This window comes from Myripristis murdjan, chromosome 18 (genome assembly GCF_902150065.1).
Source record: "Myripristis murdjan chromosome 18, fMyrMur1.1, whole genome shotgun sequence".
Classification (NCBI taxonomy): Eukaryota; Metazoa; Chordata; class Actinopteri; order Holocentriformes; family Holocentridae; genus Myripristis; species Myripristis murdjan.
This window is the reverse complement of record NC_043997.1, coordinates 54,033-76,105: the sequence shown is the minus strand read 5'-3', so window position 1 is coordinate 76,105 and position 22,073 is coordinate 54,033. Positions and strand designations below refer to the sequence as shown.

Below are 22,073 nucleotides of genomic sequence, written 5' to 3'. Positions count from 1 at the left end.
AGGAGAAGCTTTGAAGGCTTATTACACCTTCAATTCTAACAGTTTAAATATTTATTGTACCCCAATCCTGCACTGGTTTAACGTTTATCACACCAAAATACTACATACTAACAACTGACTAAAGGTTTGTTACACCTCAATATGTTTTCGCATGCACACATATGCACAACAGGAGCAGGAACAGGAGCCTGTGTGATTCCCCTGACTTTTTTTCATTGCTCTTATGTGTACAGGCACACTCATGCAAAGCCGTGCGTGCACGCACATATGCGTGCATGCACTGTCTTGCGTGCACGCGCATGGACAAGCCAGGGAAACAGGCCAGGGATCTTGTGATTCTAACGGCTTTTTTTCATGGGCGTAGCCAGACATTTTTCTCTGCAGTTGCTTTGCAGTTGCTATACAACTGTACTTTTTTGGTCAAAGGGTGGGATTCGGAACTTTTCCTTAGGGTATACAAGGGTTAATTTCACACTGCAGTCAGTTTACATTGTAATGCTTTATTATTCTACTTTTCAATATTTTTTTGAACCTCAAAAGAGAGCTACACAATTTTAAATCATCACTAAGGCCATTCCATAACTTGACTCCACGTTGAATCCTTGCACTCCGATCGTCTGTCATTACTTGTCTCCGATGAAATAGGTGGCGCTGTCGCGGAAAAACGAGGGGCCTAGAACTGCGGGTCCTGTACTGCGGGTCCAGTCCAGTAGGTGGCGCTGCGAGGGGCCTAGAACTGCGGGTCCCAAAACTGCGGGCCTGAATCTGCAGTCTCCGGGTCTGCAGACACAACACAGCTGGAACCAGGAGGAGGAACACAGACGCAGAGAACCTGAGGCCTGTATCACGACTCCGACGTCCTGCGAGCGGGCAGAAGCCCACCGAGCTGCCGGCAGACATTAGCCGCCGGCAGACGTTAGCCGGGGCAGCTGAGGTTTGGATGAAGCCCGACTTGGAGGCCCGGTTCGGCTTAGTTGGGTTGATCAGTCAGATCAGATGTGCTTCTCAGACCAGATCTTTTAAAATGTTTATTGTCGACTTTTTATTATTATTATTATTATTATTATTATTATTATTATTATTTATCAACCCACACATAACAATACATATTTACAAACACACAAGGGGTACTTGGTGCCATGAGCAAAAAAGTAATAACCAACAGAAAAGGACTTTACAGATCACTTCCACAAAATGTCTCCATGATAGCGTATGCCTTAGCAGCTTTCTGATTTCTAATGTCTTTGATTGTGGCAGCATAGCGGAGCAGTTCTTTTCTAAAGAGTACAATGTTTGGTTTAGATTTGGCCCATTTGTTCTTATGGATATGAAATTTTCCCAAACTCAAGATTAACTGACAGAAAAAACGTATATGTTTGTCTACAGTCTGATCATCAAAGTAAATTAAAATGTTTTTTTCCTGAAAAATGATCGTTCTTTCTGTAGCCTATTTCTTTGTACAAAATGCTGGACATCTTCCCAAAAAGTTCTGCTGTGTGTGCATTGATAAAATGAGTGAGCGATGGTTTCATCTTCAAGTCCACAGAAATCACACAAATATTCAATATCTATTTTAAATCTTTCAAGTGTTTTCTTTGCAGGGTAGATTTGATGCAATATTTTAAATGAAACTTCTTTTACCTTGTTATTAAAAAAGAATTTCTCATCAGCCAGCCACACTTTATGCCAGTTCATCTCTTCAAATCGAGCAGACGAGTAAATTTGTCCTCTGGGCAAAGTTGTAGAGTGTAAGCAACTTCTGTGATCTGTTAGAGCAGGATTTCTTGGTAATTTCTTCTTCACCAACAAAAATCTCACATTTGTAATTTTCTGCAACAGCAGTATTCCTTTCAGTCCCCTTCAGAAGCTGCAGCGCCCCCTGTGGTGGTGCATCAAAAATCACAGCACAATTCTTTGGAGTAACTGGCAACTGAAATTTTAACAAAAATTCTTCATAAGAAAGTAAAAGACCTTGGTCATTAAGAAGCTGATTAACTAATAAAATTTCATGCTCCATCCAATCCTTGTAAAGCAGTGATTTATTCTTATAAAGGATGTCTTCATTATTCCATATGTAGTAGCTGGTTGGTGAGAAGTTGTGTATCCGCCTAATGAATTAAATACATGTGTGGAAAAAGAGTTCCAGAAGTTGTTCTTTGATCTGCTTAAATTAATTAACCAGTTAATCTTAAAAGAACTGTTCAATGTTTCAAAAGTTAAGACATCCAAGCCTCCGTCCCTCTTGGCGTTACACAGAATATGTTTTTTTAGGTAATGACTCCTGTTCTTCCAGATAAAGTTGAATAATATCTGATCTAGTTTCTTGGAGACTGCAGCAGGCATTTCTAGTCCTACAGACAAATATACAGATCTTGACATTCCTTCAGCTTTAGATAGCAGCGTCCGGCCCTTTAAGGACAGGTCCCTCATTAACCACATATTGAATTTTCTTTCTATTTGTTGAGTTATTGGCTCAAAGTTTACCTCCGAGCGCCTGTTTTCATTTTTGTCAAGTTCTACACCCAGGTATGTCACAGTTTGTTTTATGGGAATCTCACTCAGCTCTACCAGATCACAATGCTTCAGGGGAAACAGAACAGATTTGCTAAGGTTCATTGTCAAACCAGAGACCTCAGAAAATTCCTTGATGCAGTGCACAGCTGTGTCAAGTTCATTTTGATTGGACAAAAAAATTGTTGTGTCATCCGCTAATTGAGCTAATTTGAATTCTCTACCTAACGCCCTTATACCCTGAAAGTGGCTTCTTTTAATATGTGCTGCCATGACCTGTGTGACCAGCAAGAACAAAAATGGGCTTAGTGGGCATCCTTGTCTGATTCCACGACTGATATTAAATCTGGGCGTTGTACCATTTGTTACCTTAATGGAGCTGTGACTTCCTTTATAAAGTGTTTTTAATGCCCTTAGAAATCTATTTCCAAAGCTAAAGCTTTCAGTGACTTTAAACATAAACTGGTGACTGACTGTATCAAATGCTTTGTAAAAGTCAACAAATAGAATAAGAATTTCATCTGGTATAATTTCATTATAATCTATCAAATCTAATATCAGACGAATATTATTAGCAATGCTCCTTCCTGGCATAAACCCAGGTTGTTCATCATCAATAATATCAGCTAGTCCTGTTTTTAATCTTTTGGCAAAGAGGAGAGTGAACTGCTTTGCATCATTATTCAGTAGACTAATCGGTCTCCAGTTTTCAATTCTTAACTTATCTTTATTTGGCTTTGGGATTAGTTTTATCAACCCCTGTCTCAGAGTGTGGGGGAGTTCCTCTTTCTCCAGAGCCTCTTCAAACAGTCCAACTAAAAATGGAACAATTGATTGTTTAAAGCATTTATAGAATTACCCTATTAACCCATCATTCCCCGGAGCTTTGTTATCCTTAAGGGCATCAATACATTTTTGCACCTCTGTTATACTTATTTTCTGATCACATCTTAATTGGAAAACTTCAGTTATTCTTCTACTATCTGGTTGTATGGATTCAAGGAATAACATCATCTTATCTTTATTCAAGGGGTCAGCCAGATACAGCCTCTCATAAAAGCTCACTACATATTGTGAGACTAAGTTTTCATCTTCACATACAATATCATTAATTTTCAGTTTGCTCAGGGAAGATATTTCATGGTTTCTTTTTTCTAAATTGAAGAAATATTTTGGGCACTTTTCCCCCTGTTCAAGCCATTTCCTTCTGGATCTGATGAAGGCACCTCCAGCCTTTTCCTTATAAATTTTATCCAATTTAGTCTGCAAGTAATCCCATTCTTCCACTTCATTGCTGGTGGGGTCAGTTTTCTCTGATAATGGAATAATTTGGGTGATAAGGTGTAGTTCTTTTTCTTTATTGTATCTGCTGATCCTTCTGCTTAATCGTATGGCTATGTTTCTTATTTCATATTTCATTAGTTCCCAGTATAGCCCAAATTTTTTTGCACGTTTGCTTGTTGCCAGCATTTATCAGTGATTGTTTGGCTTTCCTTTACAAATTCTTTATTTGGCAAGAGCGTTTGGTTTAATTTCCAATAGTCTCTCTTCGACTTCTGCCTATCAGATCCAACATGGAATTGAATTGTTATAGCTTTGTGATCTGTCAGTATTGTGGGTTCTATTTTGATTAAGTTTCCCTTATTTTCTAGTTCTGCTGACATTAACCAAAAATCTATGTGGGATTGGAGGGATCTGTCCTTATTGCTCCAAGTGTATACTTTTTCCTGTGGATGTCTGTATCTCCATATGTCAGTCAAATTCATTCTCAGGCAAATATTTTCCAATTCTGTCATCTGTTTAGTTTTGGGAGGCCAAATACTGTGTTGAAATCTCCTCCCCATAAGATTCCAGCAGAGGGAAACAATGTCAGCCAATGATTAACCTTATTCTCTATTGTTGAGAAAATTATGTTATTGAGCATTTTATTATTGGTGGCATATATATTTATCAGAATAACAAGAGATTGGTTGATATCTGCCAACAGAATGATCCATCTGCCATCTTTATCGGTATCATGCTTTAGAATTTTCCCACCAACTTTCCCCTGTAGGATGGCGACCCCTGCTGAGCGATTGCTGCCATGAGAAAACCACACATTTCTTTCCCATTGACTCCAGTGTGAAACATCAATCTCAGAAGAGTGGGTTTCTTGGATGAAATAAAAATCTGCACCTTTATTCTTAAGAAATAAAAATAAACTCTTCCTTTTCTCCTCATTTTTAATACCCCCTAACATTGACAGACAAAACAGAAATTGGCATAATCTAAATTAGGCAATTGCGCGCACGCACACACACACACACACACACACACACACACACACACACACACTCAAAAACCTCTCTGGGTTGAGAGCAGGTACAGCAGTAGCTGGCTACTGCAGTGGATCAGACCATATTCAAACTTGACTAAATGTACCCCTCTTCGACTTAGTGTTACATCATTCTCAAACTCCACTCCAGACACACACACTTTATCAAACCAAAGGATTGAAGCTCTCTCTCTCTGTCCTAACTCCTAACGTCCTCATGTGGTCAGACAGTGTGGATCAGTGTCCTCTGTCCAGACGGCGAGCAGAGCCCTGACGTCCTCGTCTGACCAGGACTGACGCTCGTCCTCCATTTGTCTTTCCTCTGTGATGTTTCTGCTGCAAAGCGGCTGCCAAGCCTATATGAGCACATGCACGGTCACACACTTTCATGCAACTTATCATGCAACTTTCCTCTGTAACAATGTCACAAATTCCCTTTGCAAGCCGGTGCATAAAGGTCGCGAGGAAATGACGTGAAGTAGGGAAGATCTTTGGAGAAAAGCAGAGCAGCACTCCGGTAAAGGCCAAGGCAAAATCGACCCGAAGTTGAGTCTCCCGTCCAGTCCTTGGGGAGATCCGTGAGACGGCCGTCTCCTCTCCCTCCCCCTGCTGTGTGTGGTCCGGCACAGGTTGGGAAAAAATATACACCTGACCCAAGACATTTGACTGTTGTGGTGCCGTGCGGCGTGAGTACGCATTTTTGTTTGCTTCCTCTCTTTTGTTTTATTTTTTGAGAGACCTCACAGAAGAGCGTGATTTTTGTTTGGGAATTTTGTGGTGGCGTTTTTGGAAAAAAAAAAAAAAAAAGAAAAAAGAAAAAGACTTAACCATTTTTTGGTTGTTATTGTTGAAATAAATATTGTGAGGAAAAGAAAAAGGACTGATAAGATTTTGTTTGTGGAAAAAGGACTGAAAATATTTTGTTTTGAAAACTATTTCTTTTGAATGAAAACAGGGGCCTGTTGCACAAAACTAGGATAAGGGATTAAGCCGGGATATCTTGGTTATCCTGGATTAATTTATCCTTGATCCGGTTGCACAAAGTGGGATAGTGGATAGCTGGATATGTTTTGATATAAGTTACCATGGAGATATATTCTGTGGAGCTCGCCTGCTCCAGACCAGGCTGAGTTCCAGGATTTATTTAATCTCATCCCTTATCTCAGTCAGCAGTCACCACAAACGGAAACTAAACATTATTCCACTGCCCACTACGCATTGTTATCACATCGACACCTTCCTAAAATAATCGCCTAAGTCATTTTTTCAGGTTTTTCAAGAGACACAAAAAAATTCACCAAAAATGAACTATGATATTTATTGATAATTTCACTCAAAAATGTTATATAAAAAAAGATGACTACTGACATACTAAAAACAATGTCAGTCAATTATGTGACATAACATAAATAAATGACTTAGGCAAATTTCTGAACATGCCTTTGTTGACTTAGGCAACTGTAATATGTTATATGCCAAATTTATACTAAACCTCATCACTTACCAACTGAGGATGAGCCCTGGATCATTGAAATAACTTCACTGGCAGAGAAAATTTTCTTTCTTCTTGATACCGCTGCCATCTTGAAATGCTTAAAATAGACTAAAAACATATAATTGCCTAAGTCACTTTTTTTTTTTTTTTTTTTTGCCTTAGGCAAAATAAAACTACCAAAGTCACAGTTGGCATGATGGCATGACCTGTTCTGATGCTGGTGATTTTACCAGAGGTGGCCAGCATCAAGAGGAGATGATTTAGACAAAAAACTCATTTTTGACAAAAAAAAAAAAAAAAAAAAAAAAATGACTTTGGCGATTATTTTAGGAAGGTGTTGAAACTAGATCCACTGTCATTATTTAAACATTTGTGATCATTAGTTTGATGATAAATGATGATTTTAGATGTTGCAATCATTAGATAACTTACAGTTTCCCATAGACTATAAAATACACATCCCATATAAATATAAATACACATCAAAGAGTAACATGATGTTCCTTTATTAAATAAGGATAAATCAAAGCAGGTAAACAATCAGCTCCTTCACACAGTGACTCTACATGATAGAAAGCACAGAATCAAAGCATATTATACAATACAAGAATAAAGACACATTCAAAGGTCTGTATGTAACACACCCTGCATGTCTGCACACTGAAATAAATGCAGGACAAATCCATACACAACAAATGAACAGACAAATGAATGGATGCAGTAGCAAGCTTGTATACACACAGTATACAGCCCAAACGACATAAGAGGCCAAATCAGTTTAAATACAATTAAACATTTTTTTTTTTAATTCCTCTGCCAATGCAGGCCATATTTAACTGAAATTCACAGCATGCATCTCTGCCACTGCAGGACATATTTAACTTAAATTTAAAGCATGAATGTTAACTAAAATAATTTAACACATATTGGTCCCTGAGCAGCCGACCACTGTAGTCATCAGGGAAGATGCAGGATTGTCCCAGTCTGTGTGTGATGGCACTCTGGGGGCCCTCTCCTTCCTCAGGCAGGTCACACTGTGGAGGACAGCACAGGCCACAGTGATGTCACATGCCCTCAAAGTCCTGACCCCTAAGTCCTGAAGACAGTGAAAGCACCTTCAGGAGGCCAAAGGTCATTTCAGTCCTGGCCCTTGTCCTGGCATGGGCAGGACTGTAAGGCCTGCTGTGCCCCCTGGGGGTCTGTGGTGTCAGGAGAAAAGGCTGGCAGGCATACCCCCTGTCCCCCAGCAACACACCAGAGAATTCACCTGTCAATACAAAATCTCGTCATCACAACCTCATAAATAGCGTGACATTCTTGACACAGCCATGATGTAAAAAGTGGTTATTAATAGAGGTTGTGTGGCTCACCTTGTGATAGGTGCTGATAGATTCCAGAGGTCTGAAAGACTCGGGAGTCATGGACTGAGCCAGGCCACTTTGCCACAACATTGCTGATCAGACAGTCAGCATTGCAGACCATCTGAAATTATAAGATGAAGACTATTAAACCAATCAACTGACATCACAAGCAATGTACAGTGTTCATTAACTGACAATATCAAAAAGTCATGTTCACCTAAACATTAATGCTGTGAAAGGATTTCCTATTCACAAAACCCACCTGATGGGCACCTGAGGGGATTTTATCTTGATGTGCATGCAGGGGAGCATGGAGCATGAGGAGCAAATATAAGGATAACATAAGAGGAACTTTATTTATCCTAAAGGGAAATTCAATTCAGTCAGTGAGCTCATCTATTTATCAAATTGTTATACAGTCTGATGGAGTTACATTTACACAATTTCACTCACATCTGCAGTCAATTTCACTTACAATTTCAACTGATTAATAATCAGAGTACAGCTACGTTTTCGGAGATGTTAATTAACTATTTGGATTGTAATTGTGATGGTTTCAGCGGAACAGTGAGTGTGTATTTGCTCACTACTTATGCATTCAGGCGGTCTGCAGTACTTTTCCACGCTTTCTCTCGTTGTTGATAACAGTGGCCGTGTTGTCCTTCTTTTTTATTTGATCTTTCACCTCCTCGTAAGCCTCCGTAAGGATTTCTGCCTCAGAGGGGGAGAAATACGCTGCTCTCGCTGCCATGGTGGATCGGTGAATCTGTGATCGATGGCGGGGTCTATCTGAGGAAGCCGCGTGCGCGCACTGATCCAGGATCAGTTTCAGCAGGGGCCCGTTGCACAAAAGTAGGATTAAGACATCTGGGATAAGTGAGTGAGCCGAGCTCAACGAATCCAAAACACGAGCGTCCAGGCTTAACTGGCTGCACAAAGACCAAGTCAGGATCAGCAGACACAGATTCATCCAGCAGCTGAAAAAGTGTACTTTTTTGATTTAGAAAGGTCTGTGGCCAAGAGGCAGCAGATGGTGCATCTCCACCTTCCCAGTGGTAGATAGTACTGGCCATTTGAACTGAGGCCTCATGCAGTGTATTTTTACACCAAGCTCTATAGAGCTGAGACCTGCAATGAACAATGTACTACTGAGCTATTACCACAGCTGGAGCAAGAGGAGCATGCTGCTTCACACTCTAACCTCTGCATGGAGGTGCTGCCGTGATGGAGATTGAAATGACCTCTGGTTGAGCTCCTGGAATTGACAGACTCCCCACTGGTCTTGATAAACATTTCTTGGACTGCTGTAGGACAGATGTGCATGTGATGCTGCATGAGCACCTGCAAAGGAACACCTACTAAAAAAAAAAAAATAATAATAAAAAAAGGCAAATTATCAAGAAATTACTGGAAGGTAAGTATTTTAACCTTTGAAAACTGAGCAACTACATTTCTTTCAGAAATGGGGAATAAATGATAAGCAAATTAGTAACAAATGACCCCAAAATAAGCAAGAAATTGTTACAAAAGTTACAAAAGTTACAAAAAAAAAAAAAACATTTTTTTTTTAATTTCGAGGAGAAAAAATACTAGAAATTAGTAAACCTAAGTGGAGGAGTTTTTTTTTTTTTTTTTAAGTAAATACAAATACAAAGTAATTACAAACAAAACATTTGTAAAAAAAAAAAAAAAAAAAAAAAAAACATACAAAAAAGTGTTATATATTTAAAATAAATTATGAGAAAATTACAAGTGAGCCCAGCTTCACTGATGTTGAAGTGTTACTGTTTGCTTGTTGTCGACTAAGTAAGACAACTATTGCACATCAAGTGACCACATTTTTTCTTCACACATGCATACGTTCATATGAAAAGAAGAAAACAACAACTGGGATTTGGGACGTGTGCCTGGTTAGGTCAGTCGGATTTACAAAGAGAACTGGAGGTGAGTTAGCTGACATAATGAAAGTGATGACACATCCTACGAGACCTACACTACGAGACCAAAAATTTTCAGCAAGTTGGAAAATGATACTAACCAGCTGGAGCTGGTCAAGGAAAAATAGATGTTAGTGAGAGGGAGGGTCACAGTTTTTTTATTTTTTTTTTTTATTTCAGAGCACTCCATGAGCCTCCAGTGAGCCCTTATTCTAAATAATGTGCAGTCCCTTTAGTAGCCAGGGAAGGAACTGACGACAGTATATCAGCATACCATCAGTGGATGAGGGCTGCTGCGCTGGCCTAATGGACATTTCCACAGCGGTGATGGCTTCCAGGCTTCCGGCACCAGAACTTTTTTGTCACTGCAGCCTCTGCTGGTTAGATATAGCATGGCTACTGTTGAGGAAAGCTAGTATCCCAGGATACATTAAACAGCTTAGGCACCATTTTTATGGCAAATTAAAGGGGCTTCCTTCTATGTTTCCTCTATGTACAATTTATACTTGACTGTGCTAAGGCTACCACTTTTAATAAATTATTAATACTTTTAAAATTCTAAATGTTTGTCCTCCTTTTATTCATCCTTTTTTGTTCTTACTTGTATGGCCTCTAGTTTTGCAGACCAGGCGAGGCGGGGGCGTAGCGCAGATGCGCTTCGCCAACTGGGTGTGGCCAGGCGGATTTTCCAAGTTTGGCACGCCGTTCTCGGTGGCGCAAGTACTCCGCCGTCCCTCCTACCGGCGGAGGGGAGGAGAGAAGGCGTGGAGTGGGTTTGACACAGCCGATTCACATTTAACCAATCAAATGAGCCCCTGTCCTTGCCTTTAAAATGCGCTGCGTGAAGGCGTAATGAAAGTTTACACAGCTGATATGGAGGTCTATTGCCGCAGGCGGAGCGGAGCTCAGGAGACAGGCGCGGAGCGGAGACTGGCGAGCAGTGCGGACACGTCACCAAAACCTCACAGGCGGGCTTCCGGAGTGTCAGGCACATGAACGATGCAATAAATACCGAAAAAAACACTATTCAATGCTACGATCACAATCAGCACATACATATATCTCCATATCAACTGTCCCGTCACAGCTGATGTCAGATAAAAGGAGATTGGCACCGTTTGTGCTGATCGTGAGGTTTTGGTGATGTGCGCCAGGCAGCCAAACTTCCACTGCACCGGCTTCGCTCCGCCTTGCGCGGAAAGTAGACGTGGTTTCAGGAGGCGAGCTTTTGGCGCACCTCGGCGAAGCCTTTTGGCACAAAACTGTCACTGCGCCAAGCCGAATCTGTTGGCACCTCCCCCCGCTGCGCCACCACTCCCATCTCGGCGAACCTCCGTCTGCGAAACTTGGAGACTGTCCGCCTCTGCCGTTTCGCCGGTCGAAACTAGCTCTGCGCGGGGTTCGCCTCACTGCGCCACCCCGCGCTGCGCCGGGAAACTAGAGCCCAATGTGTTAAACATTTATCAGTGATTTATTTTGTATTTAAATATGATTAACTGGCATAACAAGTGACCAAGAAATGACTAAGACAACAAATAAGATACTTGGATCAATATAATTTATTGATTTTTGAACACGTGATTAATGTTTAAGAAAAACATGCTGTAGCTTGTACTTTGCTTATGTGAACAAAGTAATTATTTATTCATCAGTTAATTAGTTAATAATTTGACCAAATCACAGCCAATAAGCATCAAGCAGTAATTATTACACCATTTATTAAAGCTGTGTAACTCAGGTTTGATATTCATGAGACTTTTTGAGTTTTAAAAGCTTTTCATGAGACATTTGTCCATTTTTTCACTTTTTCTGAGACACAGAAAAACAGAGTGACAGAGCGTTTCCCAGAGCATTATGATTCCAGAAAGAAGACAGAAATATAAGAATCTGTTAAGGCACTAAAGGTTTCAAACAGCTGCTGCTGAGGCTGTGAGCAGGAAGCTGAGCTCCATCCTGGATGTCCTCCTCTCCAGCAGGGGGCAGCACTGAAAACACAGCAGAGCAACTCCCAGCTGCCTTTTCCCTCAGCAGGATGAAGCTTCAGGATTCCTGCCTCAGTTTGTGGGAACCAGAATCCGTCCTGATGGAAAGACCAGAGGAGAGACGCTCGTTACTGTGATGGACAAACTGGTTTAAACTGGTTTAAACTGGTCTGAACCAGAATCCGTCCTGACGGAAAGACCAGAGGAGAGACGCTCGTTACTGTGATGGACAAACTGGTTTAAACTGGTTTAAACTGGTCTGAACCAGAATCCGTCCTGATGTAAAGACCAGAGGAGAGACGCTCGTTACTGTGATGGACAAACTGGTTTAAACTGGTCTGAACCAGAATCTGTCCTGATGTAAAGACCAGAGGACAGACGCTCCTTACTGTGATGGACAAACTGGTTTAAACTGGTTTAAACTGGTCTGAACCAGAATCTGTCCTGATGTAAAGACCAGAGGAGAGACGCTCGTTACTGTGATGGAGAAATTGGTTTAAACTGGTTTAAACTGGTCTGAACCAGAATCCGTCCTGATGTAAAGACCAGAGGAGAGACGCTCGTTACTGTGATGGAGAAATTGGTTTAAACTGGTTTAAACTGGTCTGAACCAGAATCCGTCCTGATGTAAAGACCAGAGGAGAGACGCTCGTTACTGTGATGAACAAACTGGTTTAAACTGGTCTGAACCAGAATCCGTCCTCATGTAAAGACCAGAGGACAGACGCTCCTTACTGTGATGGACAAACTGGTTTAAACTGGTCTGAACCAGAATCTGTCCTGATGTAAAGACCAGAGGACAGACGCTCCTTACTGTGATGGACAAACTGGTTTAAACTGGTCTGAACCAGAATCTGTCCTGATGTAAAGACCAGAGGAGAGACGCTCGTTACTGTGATGGACAAACTGGTTTAAACTGGTCTGAACCAGAATCTGTCCTGATGTAAAGACCAGAGGAGAGACGCTCGTTACTGTGATGGACAAACTGGTTTAAACTGGTCTGAACCAGAATCTGTCCTGATGTAAAGACCAGAGGAGAGACGCTCGTTACTGTGATGGACAAACTGGTTTAGACCTGTACAAACTGACCAGGACTGGTGAACAAAGGTATAAGCTGGTCCAGTGGCCTAAACAAAACAAATTAAACTGGTCTGAACTGGTCTGAACTGGTCTGACCTGGTCTGACCTGGTCTGAACTGGTCCAGCGGACTGACCTTGCATCTTCCTCTTGTAGTAGATGAATCCAGCCAGAGATAAGATCAGACCCAGAATCAGACCTGAAGCTCCGATGGCGATCTTGTTTCTCTCAGACTCAGGAAGAGACGGATCTGACGGCAGACAGACAGGTCAGACAGTCAGACAGGTCAGACAGACAGACAGGTCAGACAGACTGGTCAGACAGACAGGTAAGACAGACAGGTAAGATAGACAGACAGAAAGACAGACAGGTCAGACAGAGAGACAGGTCAGACAGAAAGAAAGACAGGTCAGACAGACAGACAGGTAAGAGAGACAGACAGGTCAGACAGACAGACAGGTCAGAAAGACAGACAAAAAGACAGACAGGTACAGTGTCATCAGAAAGTCTTCACACCCCTTCACTTTCTCCACATTTTGTTACGTTTCAGACTTTTTCTAAAACCGATTTGAGTAAAGTTACATTTTAATTAATTTACAAAAATGTCTGAAAACATGTTTGCACTTTGTCATTATGGGCTATTTCGTGTAGATTTTTAAAAGAAAACTTTACTCAAATCGGTTTTAGAAAAAGTCTGAAACGTAACAAAATGTGGAAAAAGTGAAGGGGTGTGAAGACTTTCTGTAGTTACCCCAGTCTCTGATCTCAGGCTCGCTCAGGCTGATGTGCTCCACCATGCAGGAGATCTTCTCTCCAGACCTGCTCACACACACACACACACACACACACACACACACACACACACACACACACACACACACACAGTCAGGTGTTGGTGTGTGCTGATGCTGAAGCTCAGCTGAGCTGCTCTGAGGCCTCTGGACTCACCTGGGCGTGAACTCCAGGTGGGAGTGGATCTGGTAGTACCAATCACCGTCCGCCAGCTCCTCAGTGGAAGTGACATCAGAGGTCGTGACCTTTCCGTCTCTCAGCCACTTCACACTGATGTGTTTGGGGAAGAAGCCGTAGACGCTGCACATCAGCATGTGGGTGTGTTTCCCACCAGGGGGCGTCACGGAGCGCAGCCTGACATCAGAGGGGGGCACTGGGACCAGAAACATCATCATCATCATCATCATCATTATTATTATTACTCTTATCATCATCAAAATCATCATCATCATCATCAGTATTATTATTATTGTTATTATTATTATTATTATTATTGTTATTATTATCATGTGGGTTTGAGTCCCACCAGAGGGCGCTGCTGGTAGAATAAACCAGGAATTTTCCAACTTGTTCCAATTCTGGAACTAGTTACTGCAGTAGTGTCAGCAGTAGTTGCAGTAGTAATAACAGTAGTAGTAGTAGTAGTAGTAGTGGCTGTAGGTACTGCAGTAGTGTCAGTAATAGTAGCAGCTGTAGGTACTGCAGTAGTGTCAGTGTAGTTGCTCAGACAGAGATGGAACATAGTAACAGGTATTTTGTAATCAGAATACAACAAAGTCTCTGTGCTCCAATTCAGTTACAGAACAAAACAGAACAAAACAACAACACATGATCAGATTATCAGTTCAGTTTGAGAAAACAGGGATTATTTTTCAGGACTGTGTTTTTAAAATAATTTCATAATGTTTTTACATGATATTGTATTGGTATTGTAACCACAGAGCCTCGTCCACTGCCAGTGCCACTGCAGCATGGAGGCAGCAGCCCTGAGACTCTGAGTTTAACCAGGAAAGGAGGAGAACCTGACAGTCGGGTGTGGGGTGCCCACCGGCCCCCTGTGGGGGGGCGGGCCCCAACCCGGGACGCTGTGGGGGGATGGGCCCCAACCCGGGACGCTTGTCCCGCCTCCTGCACCACAAAAACAGCATCCCGCATTTCATTAGTCATTTTCAGTAAAAAACATTTAATTTACATATAATTTACTATCAGTTTGTATGGGGAATAAGACGGACAAGCTCGCCGCGCTGATTAAGACTCAGAGGGAATATGGTGAGTGTAGTGTGTTTTGTTTCACTGAGACATGGCTGCACTCGCACATCCCGGACCACAGCGTGGCGGCACCCGGCTTCAGCGTTGTTCGTGCAGACAGAGATGTAATTAGTAGCGGTAAGAGGAAGGGAGGAGGGATTGCACTGTATGTGAGTGAGAGGTGGTGTAATCCCGGACATGTGCATGTGAAGGAACGTCTCTGTAACCCGGACATTGAACTGGTTGCTGTGGGAATGCGTCCGTATTACCTGCCGCGGGAATTCACGTCCGCCATTGTAATCGCTGTTTACATCCCCCCCATCAGCTGATGCGCCGACGTCCTGTGACGTCATCACATCCACGGTTGCCAGGGTACAGACTCAACACCCCAATGCCTTCACTGTTATTACTGGAGACTTTAATCATGTCTCACTGGACAAAATACTGCCAACCTTCCACCAGTATGTTGACTGCCCCACCAGAGAAAATAAAACCCTGGATCTGCTGTATGCAAACACCAGTGATGCATACAACACCACAGCCCTTCCTTCCCTTGGCAGATCAGATCACAACCTGGTCCTGTTAACCCCCGAGTATGTCCCCCTTGTTAAGAGGCAGCCTGTTCACACCAGGACGGTGAGGAGGTGGACTCAGGAGGCTGCTGAGGCACTGCAGGACTGCTTTGAGATAACGGACTGGGATGTACTCTGTGAGCCACACGGGGAGGACATCAACAACATGACGGACTGCATCACAGAATACATCAGGTTCTGTGAACACACCACCATACCAACCCGGACTGTACGCTGCTACCCCAACAACAAGCCATGGATCACCAGCGACCTGAAAGCACTCCTTAACAAGAAGAAGAGGGCTTTCAGGTCTGGAGACAGAGAGGAACTGAGGAGAGTGCAGCACGAACTCAGGGAGAAACTGAGGGGGTGCAAAGATAGCTACAGGAGGAAGCTGGAGGCCAAACTCCAGCAGAACAATGAGCACGTTTACATGCACACCTTATTCCTGTATTAACCGGAATATTCGCAATATTCCGGTTGCGCACGTGTCACGTAAACACGCACCGAACCCGATTAAGGTCATATTCCGGTTGGAGAGAATTCCGAATAAGCCCCCTGGAATATTCCTGTTCCAACCGGAATATTGGGGCATGTAAACACCTTAGTCCGAAAACTCCCCGAACCGGAATATTCAGTCACGACTGCGCATGCTCGACTCGCAAGGAATTCTGTGGCGTCTTCGTTGCTATGGTTACCTGCAAGCGGGGAAAACGGCAGGGCGAACAGCAGCAAGAGCCAGGAGACTGCAGTCCGCCTTCAGCTAATGAAAGACTTAAATATCACGGAGTATATCGATGGGAGAAAACATAGAAAAAAGAGAACTAGAGACAGAAGAAAAAGAAGAAGACTTCTTCGTCTGTTTTTCCGGCAGACCAGACGCCTATACGCGTGCTGCTGCCCCCTGCAGGCTGAGTGTCGCATTACGTCAGAGAGTGGAATACGCCGAAACACGGGGGCATGCCAACTAACATGTAAACGGAATATTCCAGTTGCCGCGGCGCAGTTACCTTAACCGGAATATTGAGCCGAACCGGAATATGGTGTGCATGGAAACATAGTCAGTGTGAGGGATGTGTGGACTGGGATGAAGCAGATCACCGGATGTAAAGGGAGACAAAGGCAACCATCAGGCAGCCTGGAGAGAGCCAACGAGCTGAACGTCTTCTTCAACAGGTTCAGCTCACAGCCGTCTGTCTCCCTCACACATTCAGACCCCCACACACCCCCATCGCATCCACCCCTCCCCCCTCTCCCCCCTGTGGTGAGCACTCCTGTGCAACACCTCTCCTCCCCACCCCCCTCTACCTCCTCCTCCACTGAAGACACCAGCACCCTCCCCCGCATGACTGTGACTACGGGCCAGGTTAGGAGACAGCTGGAGAGACTCCACCAGAGGAAGGCTGCAGGACCTGATGGTATCAGCCCCAGGATCCTGAGGACCTGTGCCAGCCAGCTGTCTTCTGTCATCCAACACCTCTACAACCTGAGCCTGAGTCAGGAGAGAGTCCCGGTGCTGTGGAAGACGTCCTGCCTGGTTCCTGTCCCAAAAAAGTCGACTCCATCGGACCTCAACGACTACCGACCAGTTGCCCTCACATCTCATCTGATGAAGGTGCTGGAGAGGCTGGTCTTGGCCCACCTGAGGCCGCAGGTGAAGGAGCGGCTAGACCCTCTACAGTTTGCCTACCAGCCCCATTTGGGAGTTGATGACGCCGTCATCTACCTGCTGCAACGAGCTCATATGCATCTGGATGGTGGTGGCAGCACTGTGAGAATCACATTCTTTGATTTCTCCAGTGCTTTCAACACCATCCAGCCACTGCTGCTGGGTGAGAAGCTGTGGGTGATGGGTGTCGACACCTCCATTGTCTCCTGGATTACTGACTACCTGACAGGCAGGCCACAGTTTGTTCGTCTGGGCAGTGTTCTGTCTGAAGCGGTGGTCAGTGATACAGGAGCTCCACAGGGGACTGTACTGTCCCCTTTCCTTTTCACCTTATACACCACAGACTTTCAGTACAACTCTGAGTCATGCCACCTGCAGAAATTTTCTGATGACTCGGCTGTTGTTGGGTGTATAAGTGAGGGAAGGGAAGGGGAGTACAGAGCAGTGGTAGATAACTTTGTGGAGTGGGCTGGACGCAATCACCTGAGGCTGAATGTCAGCAAGACCAGAGAGATGGTGATCGACTTCAGGAAGAAGAGGACGGCTTCACAGTCACTGTGCATTCTGGGAGAGGATGTGGAGGAGGTGGAGGACTACAAGTACCTGGGCGTCAACATCAACAACAGACTGGACTGGAAATCCAACACCGAAGCTGTGTACAAGAAGGGGATGAGCAGACTCTACTTCCTGAGGAAGCTGAGATCCTTCAACGTGTGCAGCAAGATGTTGGAGATGTTCTCCCAGTCTGTTGTGGCCAGCATAATCTTCTTCGCCGTGGTTTGTTGGGGGAGCAGCATCGGAGCCAGCGACACCAACAGACTCAATAAACTGATCAGGAGGGCTGGCTCCGTGATCGGCTGCAAACTGGACACTTTGGAGGCTGTGGTGGAGAGGAGGTCACTGAACAAACTGTTAACCATCATGGATAACCCTGACCACCCTCTCCACCACACACACACACACACACACACACACACACACACACACACACACACTGGACAGACAGTGGAGCTCCTTCTCCAACAGACTGTTCCAGCTCCGCTGTCGAAGGGACAGATACAGGAAATCATTCCTGCCACAAGCCATCACACTGTACAACAAATCACACCTGTCAGACAGAGACTTGCAACTGTCTGCTGTATAGTTCTGTTTTTAGCACTCCATTACCCAGCACCTTAACTGTTTATGCTGTTTATTTATTATACATCACTCAGCACCTTAACTGTTTATTTATTATTTATTATCTATATATTACATTACTAGGTTAATATACATTCACACTGTTTTTCAGACTGGAGGGGAAGTGGTGATTCCTTAAGAGGCCAAATCAAGTCGGTTAGTTCCTGAATCCCAGTACCGGGCGTCAGGTTCTGCCGTCGGGTTCTGCCACTTGGTTCTTGGTTCTTGGGGTTTCATGCTAACTCTCCTTATCTATACAATCATGTATATACTTAATTCCATCTGTATATTTCATATTCATTACCATCTGAATATTTCACATCTCATATCTCTTTTTGTTTCTACTGATGCTTCTACTGATGCTGCTGTAACACCAGAATTTCCCTGGTTGGGATCAATAAAGTATATCTATCTATCTATCTATTTATCTATCTATCTATCTATCTATCTATTTGTTTAAACAGTAATATTAAATAGGAGTCTGTCCTGGTTGTTAAGGAAACAGGTCTGTGTTTATCTCTTCTATGATTTTAATCAAACTATTAATCTACTATATTTAACTCATTATATTTATTAGATTTAGCTTAATTAGTGAGGTTAAGACAACAAGATGAAAATCCAACAGGCTGTCGATGATTCATTTCCACCAGCACTGCAGATGGGCCTGCTGTCTGTATTTACATATATTTAGATTTAGATTTAGATTTAGATTTATGGTACTGCAGAGGACGGTCTGCTGTTGGTTCTCTTCTCTTTCATTTTTTCTTCATATTTGTCACTGAGGTAATCCAAAACTCACTGAGAGTAATCACATTACATCTCTATAATATTGTGATATTTGGAGTAAATCACTGAATATATTTTCAGAGGGTAATTTGTAATTAGGGCCCGAGCACTGGAACAGTGCGAAGCCCTATTGTTTGTAACAGTGTCTTTCCAGCAGAGGGAGCCACTGCACTTCAGTCTGCTTCAGATTTACAGAAAAGAAACCTTCATGAGAAATATTTTCACTTTTTAAAAACACAGATACGATTTATGTATATACACATATATATATATATATATATATATATATATATATATATATATATATATGTGTGTGTGTGTGTATATATATATATATATATATATATATATACACATAAACCTTGAGGTCAAACAAATTACGAAAACAGTTTAGTCACAGTAATAATTTGAACATGAATCCATTAAATACCAGGATGAGATGCTGGAGAAACTCTGAGTGTAGAAACGTAACAGAGACTGATCATGCTCATCGAAACTTTCTTCAAACTGAAGTTAAAACAGTAGAAACACACCAATGTTTTCACTTAAACACAATACTGTAATAATCAATAATCAATAATCAATAATTGTGACCAGTGAGAGGTGTGTAGTGATGGTTTTACTCTGTGATGTTTTATTTATAGATGATGATGATGATGATGATGGTGATGGTGCAGAGAGGAGAGCAGCTCACCTTTCTTAGTCAGCATGTTTGGGTAGAGGACCTCAATGTTGGGTTTGCAGACGCCCTCCCTCTGAGCTTTCATGGCTGCCAGCCCTGCAGTGTCCTTGTTCCAGTTCTCTGCGCTCTTCACACCAAACACAGTGTAGCCCACATATTCCCCCACTGAGCTGCTGAACCTGATGATCTCATCCTTGTTGTAATAATAAGAGCGAAAGTACTCGATGTCCTTCAGCTCAGAGGAGTTGAACACACAGCGATCCAGCGTATACTGTTTAAATCCATCTGGAGACAAAACACACAACATTAACCTGATTAAACATTTATATCTATCTATCTATCTATGTATCTATCGAGAGAGAAAGAGAGACAGATAAAGATCTGCTCAAACTGATGAACTAGTTACTCATGTACTAATGAAGTATTGATGAAGTAGTTATTCAAGTACTGATGAAATACAGTCGTGGTAGCAGTCCTTTTAGCAGTAATGGCAGCAGTACTTTTAGCAGTAATGGTAGCAGTCCTTTTAGCAGTAGTGGTAGCAGTACTTTTAGCAGTAATAGTAGCAGTACTTTTAGCAGTAGTGGTAGCAGTCCTTTTAGCAGTAGTGGTAGCAGTACTTTTAGCAGTAGTGGTAGCAGTAGTGGCAGCAGTACTTTTAGCAGTAGTGGTAGCAGTACTTTTAGCAGTCGTGGTAGCAGTAGTGGCAGCAGTACTTTTAGCAGTAATGGTAGCAGTACTTTTAGCAGTAGTGATAGCAGTACTTTTAGCAGTAGTGGTAGCAGTACTTTTAGCAGTAGTGGTAGCAGTAGTGACAGCAGTACTTTTAGCAGTAATGGTAGCAGTACTTTTAGCAGTAGTGGTAGCAGTACTTTTAGCAGTAGTGGTAGCAGTACTTTTAGCAGTAGTGGTAGCAGTACTTTTAGCAGTCCTTTTAGCAGTAGTGGCAGCAGTACTTTTAGAAGTAGTGGTAGCAGTACTTTTAGCAGTAGTGGTAGCAGTACTTTTAGCAGTAGTGGTAGCAGTACTTTTAGCAGTACTTTTAGCAGTAGTGGTAGCAGTCCTTTTAGCAGTAGTGGTAGCAGTACTTTTAGCAGTAGTGTTAGCAGTAGTGGTAGCAGTATTTTTAGCAGTAGTGGTAGCAGTCCTTTTAGCAGTAGTGGTAGCAGTACTTTTCACAGTAGTGGTAGCAGTACTTTAGCAGTAGTGGTAGCAGTACTTTTAGCAGTAGTGGTAGCAGTACTTTTAGCAGTAGTGGTAGCAGTCCTTTTAGCAGTAGTGGTAGCAGTACTTTTAGCAGTAGTGGTAGCAGTAGTGGTAGCAGTACTTTTAGCAGTAGTGGTAGCAGTGCTTTTAGCAGTAGTGGTAGCAGTACTTTTAGCAGTACTTTTAGCAGTACTTTTAGCAGTAGTGGTAGCAGTAGTGGTCCTACCTGCTGCGTTCAGGCTGAGGAAGAGGAGGGAAAAGCCCAGAAAGGATGAAGCCATGTTCCTCTGCTGACTGAACAAACACTGACAGAGCTCAAACTGAGTCCTGCTACAAAAACCAACCCAGGAGCCACACGCTGATCACATGACCAGCATCACCTGTTGCCGGGCAGACTGCACGACCTGACGGCTGCTGGAGGCACACAGAGAGCATCATGGGAGATATACATGGAGTTACAGCCTGTCTGTCATGTTTCCTGTCCTCCCTCGCTGTTCTGTGTCTCACACCTCCCAGTTTTCAGTCTTTGGTCCTTTTGAAAAGTTTCCTTTGGCTTCCTGTGTTTTAGCTCTAAAGTTCTGAGAAAAGCCTGTACCGTGACAACCTGGGGCGGACTGGGACAAAAAATCGGCCCAGGCATTTTGGACCAGACCGGCCCACCACATTCGATAACGCACACCTTTCTGGTCTTTTTGCTCTTAAATGTGTTTACCAACTGTGCAACTCTTTAAAACCATAATGCCATGCAATTAGTTAGCTGTCATCAGCAGTGTTGGGCACATTACTTTGAAAAAGTAATTAATTATAGTTACTAGTTACTTCTACTAAAAAATAACTGAGTAACATCGTTGTCAAAGTAATTAATTACCAGGAAAATCAACTATTACGTTACTTTTTAAAAAATTGTTCAAATATGTCAAATTACTTGGCTGCCCCAATCATACTGGCCTATAGTACTATAGTGGAACAATAAAATACAATAGATGAATTGGAACTTTTTTATTCTATTGAACAGGCCACAACTGGCCAACACCTTTTGGGCATCTATTTCAGATTGGTAAGTGCAGGTGCCCATCAACATGAATGGAGAATGAGCCCAAACTGCACATAGGAAGGTCATGGCGACAAACAAAGTATACCACACAAATCCTTTAAATCTGAATCTGATTCGATTGGTATATATATCTCCCCATAAAGTTAGAACAAGGCATTAAAAAAGGCAAAAAAACAAAACAAAACAAAACAAAACAAAAAAAAAAAA

General features: G+C 42.7%; 1 protein-coding gene across 3 annotated transcripts; it reads right to left on the bottom strand.

Moving 5' to 3' along the window:
- Positions 1-11,213: 11,213 nt before the first annotated feature.
- On the bottom strand, positions 11,214-21,132 carry LOC115376690 (H-2 class II histocompatibility antigen, E-S beta chain-like). 3 transcript variants are annotated; one of them, XM_030076445.1, is made up of 8 exons: positions 21,039-21,132; positions 19,619-19,891; positions 17,899-17,901; positions 13,627-13,843; positions 13,430-13,497; positions 12,815-12,928; positions 11,672-11,698; positions 11,214-11,603 (listed from the first exon to the last, which is right to left on the bottom strand). In XM_030076445.1, exons 1-7 carry the CDS (start codon positions 21,091-21,093, stop codon positions 11,673-11,675), a joined length of 756 nt encoding a protein of 251 aa, XP_029932305.1. In that variant the 5' UTR covers positions 21,094-21,132; the 3' UTR covers positions 11,214-11,603; position 11,672. The 3 variants fall into 3 exon arrangements, with proteins under 3 accessions (XP_029932305.1, XP_029932304.1, XP_029932307.1); XM_030076444.1 differs by having other exon boundaries at positions 11,214-11,698; XM_030076447.1 differs by lacking the exon at positions 17,899-17,901 and having other exon boundaries at positions 11,214-11,698; positions 21,039-21,131.
- Between the last annotated feature and the right edge of the window lie 941 nt (positions 21,133-22,073).

Bases quoted from the DNA above. Each gene is read 5' to 3' on its own strand.
- LOC115376690 (XM_030076444.1), bottom strand. From the start codon at position 21,093: ATGGCTTCATCCTTTCTGGGCTTTTCCCTCCTCTTCCTCAGCCTGAAC. The intron at 19,892-21,038 runs GTAGGACCACTA...TTTTGTCTCCAG, and splicing joins CCTCAGCCTGAACGCAGCAG to ATGGATTTAAACAGTATACG. The intron at 13,498-13,626 runs GTGAGTCCAGAG...GTGTGTGAGCAG, and splicing joins CACCTGGAGTTCACGCCCAG to GTCTGGAGAGAAGATCTCCT.